The sequence below is a fragment of the Cololabis saira genome, chromosome 16 (genome assembly GCF_033807715.1).
Source record: "Cololabis saira isolate AMF1-May2022 chromosome 16, fColSai1.1, whole genome shotgun sequence".
Classification (NCBI taxonomy): Eukaryota; Metazoa; Chordata; class Actinopteri; order Beloniformes; family Belonidae; genus Cololabis; species Cololabis saira.
This window is the reverse complement of record NC_084602.1, coordinates 17151334-17166805: the sequence shown is the minus strand read 5'-3', so window position 1 is coordinate 17166805 and position 15472 is coordinate 17151334. Positions and strand designations below refer to the sequence as shown.

The 15472-nt window shown below is 42.3% G+C and overlaps 1 protein-coding gene across 6 annotated transcripts in view; it reads left to right on the top strand.

The window, feature by feature from the left end:
- Positions 1-8861, top strand: part of daam2 (dishevelled associated activator of morphogenesis 2) — a 133235-nt gene extending 124374 nt beyond the window's left edge. For all 6 annotated transcript variants that reach the window (XM_061743113.1, XM_061743115.1, XM_061743117.1 and 3 more), the window contains 2 exons: positions 4352-4522; positions 5045-8861. In XM_061743113.1, the coding sequence (XP_061599097.1) occupies positions 4352-4522; positions 5045-5257 (384 nt within the window). In that variant the 3' untranslated portion in view covers positions 5258-8861. The remainder of the gene's footprint in view (positions 1-4351; positions 4523-5044) is intronic.
- Positions 8862-15472: the final 6611 nt, after the last annotated feature.

The window sequence follows — 15472 nt, the reverse complement described above, 5'->3', positions numbered from 1 at the left end:
CGCTGTTAATATGGCACTTTATTAAGTTTTAATATTTTTTCAGGCATAAAGGTAACCTTAAGATCCCCTACCTGGGCTCAGTTTATCCAAATAACGCCTGTTAAGAAATTTGACCCGATGTTTTCGGAGATGAGAAGAGCCGCCGCCCCCGGGGAGCAGCCTCAGCTCACAGCCCGAGAAGAGACGTGTCCGCCGGGTCAAGCTGCTCCGTCGCCCCGGGAGAAAACTCTCTCTGGGACGCTGCTCTGTTGAGAATCACGCCGGCTGAAATAAATCATTTAGGAAGATGTTGGTTTAATAGATGAAATCTAAAAGTTGTAGCTACGCCTGTTAAGAAATTTGCTCCGAAATGTAGAGATTTCTGTCTGCCGGCTCCGGAGCTTAGGTCTGCGTTAAATCGACGCAGAGCCTACGGCGTAGGGTGCGGCGTACGGTGCGCGTCGCCGCGTACAACGACGCAGACCTTATGGCGTAGGTTACGTAACCTACGCCGTAGGCTCTGCGTTGGTGTAACGCGGAACCATAAATCCCTTTATTCTGGCGTGATCTTCTACAACTTTATCTGAAAGTGTGTAAATTACCCAGATAACAGCTGGATTACTTTGTGGTTTCTGAAGACTATTATATCAGAAACATCCAAAATAAATCTGACGAGTCACAGGATTATTTCTCTCTATTTCTCTGAGATGAGTCTGCCTGTTTGCCTTCGGTCGGCGAGTCAAATCGACGCAGAGCCTACGGCAAAAGCATTCCGGGAAATTTTCATAGCCCCTCGCTCGCGAGTCAGCATCTGAAATCCCTCGATTTGAAGGGGCTATCCTCTGCCCCTAGCCCTCGTTATGCCCCCTCCCACTTGGTGAAAAGAGGAATTGGGACACCACTACCTTCACGGGAACGCGCAAAAGTTAGGGTTAGTGAAGAAAACGAGGGCGAGGGGTTCAATTGGGACGCAGCCTTTGTGTCAGACGCTCTGAAGAGAAAGAAGGAGGGTTACTGCAGAACGGTGAAGCCTCTGGGCATCCATCCAGGGTGACGTCAGCAGGGTTGGGAAACCCAGAGTCGAGTGCTTGCTGTGGACTCCCCCTCCCACGTCTTCTCTTTGTCTTGTTTTTAAACTCAGCGCTTTAAATCCACACATTTGTCTACACCTGGGACAACCGGCCTTTCAAACCCCACTGGATCAAGTGCCGATGCACACAAGAAAGAACTTAAAGTAAAACAAGACAAACAGATTGGCGGGCTGTGGGAATGTCAGAGTAGGTCGGCGTGTCACAGATTACTGAGAAAACGTTGTTTAACTTCCAAGCATGTCCATTTAGCATCCTGACACTGACATATCCAAAGGTTTTAGATCTTTCAGACCTTTGCTTTACCACAGATGTCATATTCTACTTAACCTTCTGAGGACTGGCTCCAGCATGAAACGATGACAGAAACACACACTGCTGAACTCGTAGAGCCTCCCCTTCACTGGATTATTTGTTCAATGAGGGGTCCGTGAGGAATACAAGGGAAGATGTCCGGATATGATGAATGAGAACTGAGAAATAAGACAAAAGCTGTTCCACCGGCCCAGAGCCAGAATACACAAGCGGCGAATCTCACACGTCCACTCGGTGCTCGTCAAGGCCCGGTGGCGCTCTGGTGGGTTTCCACTGGAGTACAAACACAGAAGGACGGGTGTGTGTTTTGTCCTTAACAAAGTTCATATTGGTTCAACAGAGCGGGACAGACCCTCCGAGGCCAGTCAGGCTCCATGGCGACAAGCATGTGTGTGAGCCTGCAGTATGGATACATGCGTGCTCGCCAGACCCTCCTACGCGAAGAACAAAGAAGTCCAGTCCAGCACGCTCATGTGGCTTGCTGGCATGGACATTTCCAGAGACACTGGAGGGGTTTAAACTTAACAACACGCCCCCACAGCAGCGCACTCAGAAAATACAAGAATCTCTTTCTGTCCAAAAACAAAAATTACTCAGTTTCAATCTAGTGAAACCGCTAAAGCAAGGGTTGCTTTGGGTTATTTGTTCGCCACGTGTTTGGATGTTTTAGGAAACATGTAGTAGAAGAGAATTAAGACTTAAAAACACGATAGATGAATAAGTAGAATCCAGTGTACCAGTGTACAGTAAATGTAGCTCATAAAAAGTCCTTTTACTAGAAGGAGAATAATGTGGAGACGTTTCTGACATCAAGCATCCTGCAGAAACGATGAAAATGCCTCATGATGTTTCACGGAAAGTGTCTGAGACACATTGCTGGGAGATTAAATAATCTAATTACAGACATATCTGGCATTTGGTGGCATCGTTGTGACACTTTGATGACAAAAAGCACCTTGCTCCATCTTTAACACTGGCCAGTATGGCGACATTACCTCATCTTCTGCCTCACGGGCCTTGTGATTTGGGTACCAAATATTTAAGATGTACCACTATCATTTGCTTTTACATGGTAGGTTGTGTTGACCACCAGTCACATTTGATGGGAGCAGGGACGTTACACCAAGACCCAGGTGTGTTTCAACTGATCCAAAGACTCTGCAGCTGGATTTCATGACCGGTCCTGAGTAAGAACAGCTGGCAGTGGACAGTGTAGAAGAAGAGCTCCCTTTAACTGGGAGATGCATCTGCCTCAAACGACTGGAGGCAAGATATGCACAGCAAGAAAAATACTACAACAAAACAATAAAGAGAAAGCCAAAGTTCAGGGCAGCATTAATGGCACACAGATGCATGGAGACGAACGGGTTTTCTCTTTGGACATACAAGGAGATGGCGGATGTTGGTCTGTGACACCTCTGGACCAAAATGAGGTTTTCCAGGAGAGGTTTAGTTGCAGCGGCGTCACTTCAGGTGTCAGAGGCCCACAGTGGACCCTGCCTGAGATGGCTAACGTTTCTAAACATACATGAATTAAAGATGCAAGAATTTAGCATTCTGTACACAGACGAACAAACTCGTGTACGTGTGTGTACTCTGGCTGTAACTTGACACAGTCGTGTCATAGAAAGTGTTATTTCCTCCTGGAAAAGAACTTGATACAAACCAAATCTACTACAGTAACAAGAAATCTGCATGAATATCAAGTTTCCTCAATGTCATGCTTCCCTCAGTGTTCAGTCCAGCCGTTATTCCAGATATACCAGATCCTCCACTTGCTTTGGACCTAATTTTGCCGTTTTCTTGCTTGTGGAGACTTCATTTTACTGGTCTTTTCATTTTCTTATTGGACCTCAAAAATGTATTTGGACAGCAACAATGTAATGATAGATATTTCATCAGGGTGCGTGCAGTCTCCAGCCTTCTTGCCGTTGTTGCATGGACGGAATCCAGATATCACCAAATGAAACTGGATTCATCATCAGCTCCATGAATATCTGCATAAAAAGTTACGAATGATGACATGAAGAGAAGTCTAAATGTCTTCATTCAAAAAGGTTGGGAGTTGAAAGGGAAGCGGCAATGCAGAAGACAGATAACCTCTCACACAATTTGTTTGTCTTGCTGGTGAGTGCGATGAGGAAAATCTGTGTAACCTCACTTTCTCCATTTCATCATGTTTGCGTGCAAGTTTGTGTTTACTCATTTCGCACAGACCCGAGGGGATGACAGGAAACTGCTTTGACCAGACACATAATTAGTAGCAGATAGAGGATACAGATACAGATACAGATACAGGTTGCCGTGGACACCGTGCCCAGAATGATGGGATGGTTTTGCATCCTCAGTAAAAAGTCCCACTGTCTTCTCGCAGCACCGAGGCCACGTGCAGAACATTACACTTGTGTAAACATTATGATATGATGATATAATACTTTACCCCTTGACTGCAGCAGAAATGATTAGATTTGTTGGGATGTTTTGGATGCAGGGGCCTGAACTGTAATGAGTCTGTGTGTACCTGTGTGCTCTGGCGTACAAAGCTGAGTGTGCAGGAACATTTGGCTGCAGGCGTTATCCTGGCACAGAGCGTCCAACAGCTTGGACAGAACAGAGTGGACATACGGTGGTTAAATCACGCAGCCGCTCTAACTACCGCACGGGCGAGTGTGTGTGTGTGTGTGTGCGCGCGCGTGCGTGCGTGCGTGTGTGCGCGCGCGTGCGTGCGTGCGTGCGTGCGTGCGTGTTTGTGTGGGACTCCAGGTCTTAAGACGTGAATAAATACCAGCCGACTTTAATATGAAGAGCATTTGAAGACTTGTAATCTTTCAGAACACAAGGAAAAGGTCACTCTTTACTGTGATAAGATGTTGTTTTTCAGGTCTCGTGTTTATGTTCGCAGAAGCTTTATGTAGGAAAGTAGCTGTCACATAATGTAAAATTACAAAAACGGCATATGTTCTGCACAGTTTGCCAAATCTCTGAAGCACTTTGGGGAAGAGGAGGGCAGGAAGCAGCCAGACGAGTTCTTCGGGATCTTCGACACCTTCCTTCAGTCGTTCTGCGAAGCACGGCAGGATCTGGAGAACATGCAGCGCCGCAAGGACGAGGAGGAGCGGAGGGCTCGGATGGAGGCCATGGTGAGACATACAGAGAGTTATCCTGGCTGCGTTCTTTTTTGTTTTTTTCTATATGATAAGCAGGGGACCTGCAGAGAGCCCAAGCTTTTCCTGTTAAATCAGTTGTCTAAAAATAAAAGCCAGGGGACGTTACTGAGAGCATTCTTGATGAAGAGGAGGGAATGAGGCTAAACAGCTAAAATTATTATTTCCACCCGGATATCGACAGAAGAAGCCCCATTTTCAAACTAGTTTTAGCCAATGCAGGTTTGAATATGGGTCATAAGTGAAAAAAAAAACATAACAATGTATGTTCACCCTTTTCCAGAAGTAACTTTTCATAATATGAATGGCTAGCAGTTTAATGATGGATGTTGATTACGGAGTTGACTTTTATAGCAGATTACTAACCTTTATGGAGATTTTCTGGAAGACCATATGGGTTATTTAACGAGTGCCGCAGAGGCAACCGGAAGCCCCCAGAGTGAAAACTCTTCTTCCCTCTCAGCCCTTTTATCACCCTGTTTCTTTCCCCTTCTCCAGCTGAAGGAGCAGAGGGAGAGGGAGCGGCGGGCCAAAAAGGGAGGAGCCTCAGATGAGGTCAGCGGGGAGTTCGACGACCTCGTTTCAGCGCTACGTTCCGGCGAGGTCTTCGATAAGGACCTGAACAAGTTTAAGCGTAATCGCAAACGCTCCGGTCCCCAGCTAGTGGAGGGGGGCGGCCGTGAACGAGCCGTCACCAAGGTGAACTACTAGGTTGGAAGAGGCAAGTAGAAGAAAGTCACGGGACATCTGAATTCTGCCATGGTGTAGATATCTTAACACCTTTAGTCCAGGTGCTAGAACTGTCTCCGCTGACACTGGAGGGGATGTACGCAACAGCTGGACTGGACATGTAGAGAAATGCATGGAGAGCTATGCTGTCTTGAATGATGCAACACTCTGATTGGTCTTGTAAATCCATGTCCAACCCGTTTGTTCTGCACGTTGTAAGCTCTGGACAGTTGGGAAGGACAGACCACTGTGACACATTTCCCCATGTCATTTGTCAATATCCCTTTAACACTGTGCTCCAGGTTCTCAACATCCATCACCCCACTGTCTGTCATTTCTGCTCTTTTTTCCTTCATAAACCTGCTCTGGTCCGCTGTAAGCACCTCGGTACTGAACAGGCCTCTGTCATTGGTTATGCGGCCCTAAAAGGACATGAAGGAGTTGTGTTAAGGTAGATCGAACGCCAGGAGAAAGATTGGAAAAGGGACCATGAAGCTTTTCCAGGCAGGTTTAAATCCCAAGCAAAAAGAGGTGAGAGGGAGCTCAGCTTCCACAGCCATGGTTGTTCCAGGCCTTCCCCACAAGAGGGATTTCCCAGCAACTTAATGGATGGATGTTCATACACGTCTCTTACGGCAAAGAAGGACGTGGAGTCAGCAAATCCTCGAAGATTTTGTTGTCTTCTGAAACAGTGGGGGGAGAACACATGTTATGGGGTTAGAGGTTTAAAACAGAGGGTTCATCCCAGTGGTCCACGGCACACGGCATTCCCAGGAAGAACGTCCCCATTGATGATCAGTTTCCCAGGAAAAAAACGGCTCCTCTCCAGGAAACAGCTGATCCAGCAGACAGAGCTGACGGTCACGCCTAACGTACTCTGAAACAGTTCCATCATTGCTCGGGCTTGAAACTGTGCCAAAGCAGACAGAAAACACATGTAAATGTATTAATACAAAACCTACAGCAATTAGGCATTGATATATATTTATATTTAGAGGCAGACAAGCTAATTGCAAAGATGTAGAGGTTTTTTTTTTTTTTTTAATATTTTGGGATTTTGTACGCGCAATGCATTCTATGTTGTTGTTGCAAGTTCACACTGCCGCTGAAGTGGATTTCTATACATTTTCCGCTTCATGTAAAAGAGAACTGCTTTTCCTTTTTACATTCTGTCTTGTTTGCACTGCAGCTTTTTTGACAGACTTTTCAGTCAAAAGTACACGTAAACTGTGGTTGGCTCTAATGAAGGAATGAAAATGAACGACAAATTAACTTGAAGAAACAATCTGCAATCAGTTCAGTACGTTCAGCAGTCTGCCAGGAGTCACGGGGGTCATATCTGACTGGGTCCATCACAAGCTCAACTTCTGTCGAGAAAATCTCTCTCTCGCTCTGCTATCTTTCCAGGTGTTAAACCACATCATGTCACGGGTCTACTTATTACTGCATCATCAGGGTTCAGCAAGTCACTTGCATTTTATGGGGTAAATTGACAGAATCCCAGAACCCCATCATGTCAGACCAACATAATGAAGTCACCCTCATTTTCCTTAAGTTCGTTGGAAGTACAGTTTTCTCTAATTGATATAGCTTTTTCCAAATCCTGAACAAGGACGTACAGCAGAGGCTTTAACGTTTGGTTTGGGGGTCTAATGAAGTCATTAAGATGAATCTAAATAATTAAAATTTAGATTTGTACTTGGAAATACCATAGCCTGTAGGAGAGCTCTCATCCTGCTCATTTGTTCACACTCGGCATTGAATCATTCTTACTCATGTGGGGATAAAACATTGAGTTGGGATGTTGCAGGTTCAACACAGTGGTAAAGTGTTTGATTTTCCTTCATTTTAGTCGCTCCATCCATGAAACTTGCAAGGGAAATGTCTAAAATTGCTAAATGAGTATTGGACTGCTCAGATACCCTTGTGTTTTGTCACTTTTGTGAAGCTGATCAAAGACAGAAAAGACGCTGCTTCAGTTTACAAAAGGAGCTGAAGCTGTGTTTCTATAGGAACGGTTGAAGTAAACAGTTCTCCTGTCTGCTCTGTGTGTGTGTGTGTATATATATGTATATATACATGTATGTATATATACATATATATGTATGTGTGTGTATACCTCCACTTCCCGTAGCCTCCTTCTGCAAAACAACACTTGTCACACATATACATTAAATTACAAGAGCCATTGTAAACCAGACTTTCATCTCTGCATGTTATCATTTCCAGTGATCACAGTCCCAGTTCTTACAACTTATCTGCTAATTATCTGTAAGTTCACCTGTAAGTGCCTCTGATCCTTTCTTTTTCTTTTCTTTTCACACAAACCATTCCTTCCACTCACTATTGGTGCTTGTGACTTTCCAGAAAACAGTCTCCTGGTGAACTGGCACTTTGACTAACTGGCACCATCTAGTGGTAAACTGTCATCCTGATATCTTCACATTAACGTTCTCCAGAGTCCAGCTGCAGGCTCTCCACAGCATCCTCTAAATACTTTCAGTGGTTGTGTTTCATTGTGGTTGGCTTGTCATCACAGACGTATGGTTGGGAATAAAAAAGACCTATAACTCTTATTTATCCATTGGGAGTTCTTTCACCGTAACAACTCATTGTATCAGGTTTTATTCTTTAATTCTTCAAACCACTGCAGAGAGGAAGGGATATGCGGGATACGAGGCAGCGCATGTGTTAAAGATTAACCTGTGAACCGAATTCATTCAGGCAATTTTTAAAATCCCAACTTGATAAATTTGTATCTGAGCTTTTCTCTAACCTGTCCTCCTTTAGTTCACCAGAGCAGAGCCTTTTGAACTCCTAATTCAGAGCTTTAACCAGTATTGTAGCGCAGACTATTTACTGAGGGGTATTGCGACATTGTCAGTATTAATATGTTTGTGTTGTTACATGTTTGGATGTTTTATTTGGCCATTGACTGGCTGTATAGGAGCGTAAACGTGGAAAACAGAGGAAAGACATTAGTAGCTGTTCAATGCACTTTTATGATGGGATATTTCCATTTGCAGCAACAGTTCTGAGGGTTTGGGTTCCTCGAGAGGCGAGAGCGGTGCAACGAGAGTAAGGTGCACAAAAATATGATGTACAGGGGAAAAAGATGAAGAGGGCAATTGAGGCGTCGGACTCCGGCTGGACCGCTCAGAGATTAGATTTTAGTCTACACAGAGGAAGGATTTCGGGTTTTAAACAGAATAAAAATTAAAGATAACTGTCAGGTGGGCTGGGGGTATTTTTTGTCACATTTCTGTCATTAAACCCACATGGTGTTGATGTGCATGCCTACAGAAGAGTACACAAAGTGTGATGTGTTGATCCTTTGGAAAGGAACTTTACTTGCAGAAGGCGCGCACCTGTTACACCAGAGTTTTTACTGCACCCATTCTTCCCAGTTCTGTGATGGTGAGGAGTCAGTAGTTTTATGGTTGGAAAATAAGATCCTCCACCAAAAGATGTACAGTTGGAAATAAAAAAAATAAATGAATAAAAAAGAAAGAAGCATTTTGTACACCATTGTTAATGTTTGAGATAAGAATAAAAAAGATGAAAACATTGAAGAATGTTCAATTTTCCTGTAAATTGTACCTCTATTTATTTGCCTTATTTAGTTTGCTATATTTTGTATGTACACACAGCATTACAACAAATTGTTATATTAAAAATATGAACAATTAAAATGTGGTCCATGTATGATGGATAGTTCTGAGACTTGTTCAACAATGAGTCCTTTTTTTGCTATGAATTTATTTTGTTTTGTATACTTTTCCCATCATCGTGTCTTTTGTAGGGTTACAATAAACTTTTGTCCCTTAAAGCTGACTATTATTTTCTGCATCAGTACGTGTGGAGTTGGAGTTTCTCCTCACGCCTACACGCGTTTTCTGCTCCATCTTTGGCCCACAATCCAAAAACATTTAGCTCACGTACATGTTGGCCAGAGAATCCGAGTTTCTGGTAGAAGCGAGTCTTCGCCGACTTGTGTTGTTGTGTGCCTGCCTCTTTTCCAAAAACAGATATAGAAATGGATCAGACAGTCGTGCAGAAGTTGGAACCAGAATTCTGCAAGTCAGATTTTATTAACATTTAAGCAACAATAACACAGAGAGATCATTAGCTGCTACACTCATCTCACTCACTCTCTGCACCAACAACCAGAACATCCCTTTTGAAAACTATCGCAACTGAGACCAAACAATAAAAAAAAAATTTTTAAAAATGGCGAAACCACAAATATAAAACACACAAAACCACAGATAGTGAAGGAAATCTCCAAAGGAATATGGCATTCCATGAGTCCCTGCGCCCCCCCTGACAGTGCCCCTACATGGACAGCTGCCACTACAATAATATGCGCCATGTATTGGGAGTTGCACAATTAAAGCGATTTAGATTAATAACTAAACACTTCTTAAAGCAAACCGGGGAATTAAGTAGTGTGGAGAATAAAAGTCATATAGGCTATGTGTGTGAAAAACACCAATTTTAAATTGTGTGTTTTAACTTTACCCCTAATTACTTACGCATGAATAATTGTTTTCAGCCCTATAAAAAGGATATCTTAGCAGGTAAAATTAATGCAAAATTACTGCATGTGTGTAATGTTCAGCTAATAAATACAGCTATTGTTAAAGGACTGTGCAATAGGATAGAAGGTTCAGCAGGTGTTCAATGCAGATAACAACTAACTGATGTTGTGGACTCCCTGAAAAGTACTCCCTGTATAACTGAGAGAAAATCAACTCCTCTCAAGGTTGTCAACGGGAACGGGATGTTTCATGAAAGGAAGGAAAAGGGATGACTACAATGGATGTCACTGATTGTTAGTTTTTATCACGTTACTCAGACTGGGTTAGACATTGATGCGCATGCCAGTCCGCGCTCAGAAACGACTCAGGCGGATCGGGAAGCTGATGTTTGTGGTATTGGTGAGTTGTCTCCATTCAGCTGAATGTCTCAAAAATGATTGTTGATTGATTGATTTTGAAATATCTCGTCTGTAACTCATAATTGTGTTCTTCCTTTTGTCACATCAACGAGCTGATTGAGAGATGGGGTAGTAACGCAGAGTAAAATAGGAAAATCTCCTCTCTCAACAGTAGCCAAACATGTTAAATTATGTTCTGTGCATTTGTGAATCGTTCTGTGGATTTGGGACTATTGCCCAGTGGCGGCTGGTGATAAAAAAATTTTGGATGGGGGCGCATTGGCGAGTGGGGTTTACAACACAACTATAAACTCTACTTGAACATCATTTTTTTGTTATTTTTTATTACATATTACTACATATACATATACTACATACACATGTAGCATATTTTACATAAACATATTTAAAAAATTTCAAGTAACAAAATAACATATTTGAACGATTTTTCAGATTTTTTCATGTATTATATAGAGATATTGACCGATATTGTCTGAAAAATGGTTCAGATATGTTATTTTGTTATTTGAAAAATGTAAAATGGGTTTTGTTGATGAGAAAATATGTTATATTATATTATTTATTTTTGTGAGGGGGGATATATATTGTTTTTCGGCACTACCTTGTTCTCTATAGCTGATTGACACTGTTATTTCTGAGTTTTTGTCCGTTGGCGTCACTCACTGGCGATGCAGTGAAGTCCAGAATATGAGGAAACGTGACATTGTAGTCAATGTTACGAACATAATTCACCTTTATTATTAAGTGTGGTTCTACACATGGTTCAAAAGCAGCATCTTGTTCTTCATGCAATGCCAAATTAATATTTTGCATGTGATTTACTGTCCACAGTTACTTCTTGTAACTGAGTTTTTTTCTCTCTTGCAATTACAATAAACGAGATATGCTTTCCTGTGCTCAACATTGAAATTGTCTACTCGATTTTCTGCAATTTCCACAACATCAACAATAAGTTTACAACCACACGTGAAGTACACAACAGTCCTTTTTGTTATCCTCTATCAACGATGAATATTAAGCTGTTCTGGCTTTGCAAACGGCTTTTTTATATACTATTAGACTATCTTTCCATTCACGATAGGAGTCTACAGACTTACAAGATTACCACTTCCGTTCCATTTTACGCACGTTTTGTTTCAACATATGGATATCTGAATTATACCAGGGAGTTAAGCTCCTATGGTTGGAAACCCTTCTTCTCAAAGGAAAAACTGATTCTAAAGTAAGGAAATCAACATCTTCAGAGGTAGAACCCAGGTCACTGGCCTTGATTACTTCACTATTTTCCACTATCATAAGATGAGCAATGGCCTCCCTAAATTTAGCAATAGCTTCATCGGACGAACATCTGCTAAAATAATACCTCCTATATTGCGCTTCAACATCAACAATATTAAATTAAAACATTATTAAATAGTGGTCGGATAAGAGGGAGTTTACAGGTGACACCAACAGATCATCAGTTTCAACACCGTAGGTGAGAACGAGATCCAAGGTATGATTAAAACGCATCGGTTTGTCCACTTTTTGTCAGATACCCATCGATTCTAGAGGAGAATTGAAATCTAATTTAAGATTTAAGATTGAAAAACATATGAATGTTAAAGTCACCCACTATGATGAATTTATCTGTACTGATCAATAAACCATATAGGAAATCTGAAAATTCAGACAGAAACTCTAGATAAGCACCAGCAAGGGGCCGGTACACTACCACTAACAAAACTGGCTTCTCTTAAAAGACGCTATATAAATGAAATTGAATTGAAATAAGCAGCTATTGCTATCGGATACATGGATGTTATCAATGTTTTTAAAAGGTACAGCAAGGTTTCATCTAAGGATATGACAATCCCAGCAAGTCCAGCGTCTTTTTTCTTTATACATTCATGCAGAGCAATCAGAAGTGGTCTACATTTCAAATTCAAGTGTCAAATTCAAAAAGTAATGAATCCCCGATTAGGCTACTTAAATAAGACATTTTACGTGTCTTATCTGTAATTGATAAATAGCAGCTAGTTAATCTACTCTATTGACCATTGTATTTCTGTGTTTAACTCATTTCAATTTTACAAACATAATACAATATTAGTACTGTCATGTTTTCTGTGTCCAGTTAATGAATCCTTTAAATTCCAAATTTAATTGAATGCACCGCAATCCATGGCCCTACTGGGTATCAGGTGAGGGTAATGAGTCTAATTAGAGTGTCTGGAGCTTCAATATAAGTTCAAGTGAAGCCACATGACAGTTACAGTAGTGATTGTTTTGCTGTCTTTTACTTTTCCTGTGCTGCTTCATCTAGTCCATTATGGTGTCCAAGCCTCCCCACTAAAAAAGGCAAGTAAACCAACAGTTGTTATAACTTCATCTAGCTAGAAAACTTTTACCCAGACAAACAATTCTATATCTTAGTATGAAGATGGCCTGGTGAAACTGAGTCTCACTGCTCTAAATTTCATGTGGCCTTTTAAAGGAGCATGAGGCAGGATTTATGAAAAAAATTCGTATACGTTTTAAGTTTTCTAGTAATAATGTCAGATGAAGCGTTCCAAACCAAAAAGAATGAGCCCTCTAGCTAGCGTATCTCTCCGTTGCCTTTGTAACCCATGTTAAAATATGACATAAATAAGTTTGAAAGTTAAAGCTGATTTATTTAATGGCAATTAATTCATCAGAATTAATTAAAGATGTTAATACAACAATCTTTTAATTTCGAAGATCAAAAGTCTGTAGACAGAAAATAATGTTGCTGCCCCTTTAAGGGATCAGCGCCACAGACGCAGCACCTGCAGACTGAGACCAATTTAGAGAGCAGAGGAGAAACGGGAGGAAAACCAGCAGTGGTTAAAAGCAGTGAAAAAGTTCATATTACAGCTAAAAAACATAACTTACCTGGTCGGGAACTGACGGGGATTTAATGAGAACTAAGCCACATCGGTTTTGGTGAGTTTTATGCTTATTTTCCCGCAGTTTTACCGTGTTTTACTTTTTTTTTTTTTCTCTCTGGCGGAGCTTAAACTTAAAAACTTATGAAAAAAAATGCTCCGTCATAAACTGTTATCCAGTTAATATTTTGGGTTTATGAAGACTGAATGTTATAAAAAGTGTTTGTGTAAGCTGTGTAAATGGAAGATTTGTGCGGGAGACGGAGCCGTGACTTCAAAGGGACCGCTCCGCTGCCATTTTGAGTTGAAAAAACACCGTAGCAGTAACGTTACAACTCAGACTGTGAATCATTTATTTGTGTAATTTAAGGATTTAAAGAGTTTTATTTTGTTTATGGCCTGTTATACAGGTCAGGTTTTTTTCTTGGTTGAAAGCTCGGTCGGAGCAAGGATTGGTCTGCCATGTTCAGGCGTGCACATCCACAGACGGGATTGAAGATGGCGAGCCAGACCCAGACGTTCAACTAATCTTCTCCATCACACCAGTGAGGGGTTCTCCTGCGTGTGGTAACTCGCTGCCAGAGTGGTAGGAGTATCAGGAACTAGTCTGAACTGAACAGAACTGATTGAACCATTATTATTGAACTGAAACTTTTCATTGAACTGAACGCTTGAACTCACATTTGGACTTGAACTTAAATTTAAAGTGTCATACTTTTATTTTCATATGTTTATGTTTTGAGTGTGATTTGAATAACTGTGGTCCACCTTGATTTTAATTGTGTTTTGAAGGTATTTTCTTACCTGGAAAAAGAGTTAACTCAGGAAGAAAAATAGAAATCCTAAAATAGGTGCAACCTAGGAAAAAGAGACTGGTCTAACTAACTCAAATTAGTCTGACTAAAGTAACCTAGGAGAAAAGAGACTGGTCTTATTAAATTAGATTAGCTTTACCAAAATAAATTAGGTGAACTAAAGAACAAAAAGAGTGATATACTTTTTTCATTTATATTTACATTTTAAGAACCTGCAGGGTATTTTTGATTTCATGTACTGTGTTTTATATGTGTGTTTGTCGTTCACTAAATTGCCGGCTTTTCTACTTTAATCAATGGTCTCTGGTGTCATTATTTTTGCTCCCCACTCCTTAGAGCCTAGAACTGGTCCAGTGGCGCAGTTAGTGGTGTGATACCGGTGCTACACCTTGAACAGGCAATGTGCTGCAATTCCAAGCCGGAATTTCCTGCGCTGTCCTGCGGATGTGACGTCAAATGACGCTGCATGCGCGTTCTTGGCGGCGCACGAGTGAACATTGGATACGCGTTTGAGTCATGGAAGCAGCTTCAACTTGAATTGGGACTGAAAACAGATGCAGACATGGCTCATTTCCTACTGACCAGGTAAGATAAAATTGTAAGTCATATTTACAGCTTGATTTGAAAATCACATGAGATTACACACGCGCTCCCATGCCGGCTTCGCTGTTGGCTGCAGGAACCCTGACGGTCGTCGTGGCGCTAATGAGTCTCATTTCTTATCTTGCCCCATGCTCCTTTACAGTAAATGATTCAGCTTGGTCAGACTCCTAACCATGTTTCATTAACTTGACTTGTAATTCATTCTGATGAAATGGGTGTTGTGGGATTAGTTCAAACTGGCACAGGTAGCAGCTATGGCACAGGGTCCGGCTACACCACCAGTGGCGGCGCAGGAAGCAGCTACGGCGCAGGGTCCGGCTACACCACCGGTGGCGGCGCAGGAAGCGGCTACGGCGCGGGGTCCGGCTACACCACCGGTGGCGGCGCAGGAAGCGGCTACGGCGCGGGGTCCGGCTACACCACCGGTGGCGGCGCAGGAAGCGGCTATGGTGCGGGGTCCAGCTACACCGCCGGTGCAGGGTCTGGCGCAGGAAGCGGCTACAGCGCAGGGTCCGGCTACACCGCCGGCGCAGGAAGCGGCTACTGCGCAGGGTCCAATACTGGCTTCTGGGCTCAAGCTGCAGAGATTGCTTCTATCATTGAGCAGCTGTTGCACCTCAGGCCTAACCGTCCTGTCTCAGCCCCTGCCTGGACCTCTGTTCATGTACCCTCTGACTTGGTTAAAGATAATCCAGAGTTCCTTTCATCCCACGCCATCCATTTCAGCAGTGGCTATGAGCGAGCACAGGACCTCCAATCTCATGCCAAGTACTCCATGGATACTTTTGACCATATCCCTGTTGCAAAGAAGCAGCAAGGGACTGGGTCTTAAGGACAGAAAATGTTCTAAAGGGGTAAGAATCTGCGCTTATCACGCAACATGGTATCAACACACCTGTAATGTCATCTCTCTTGCAGGTTTGATCATCTG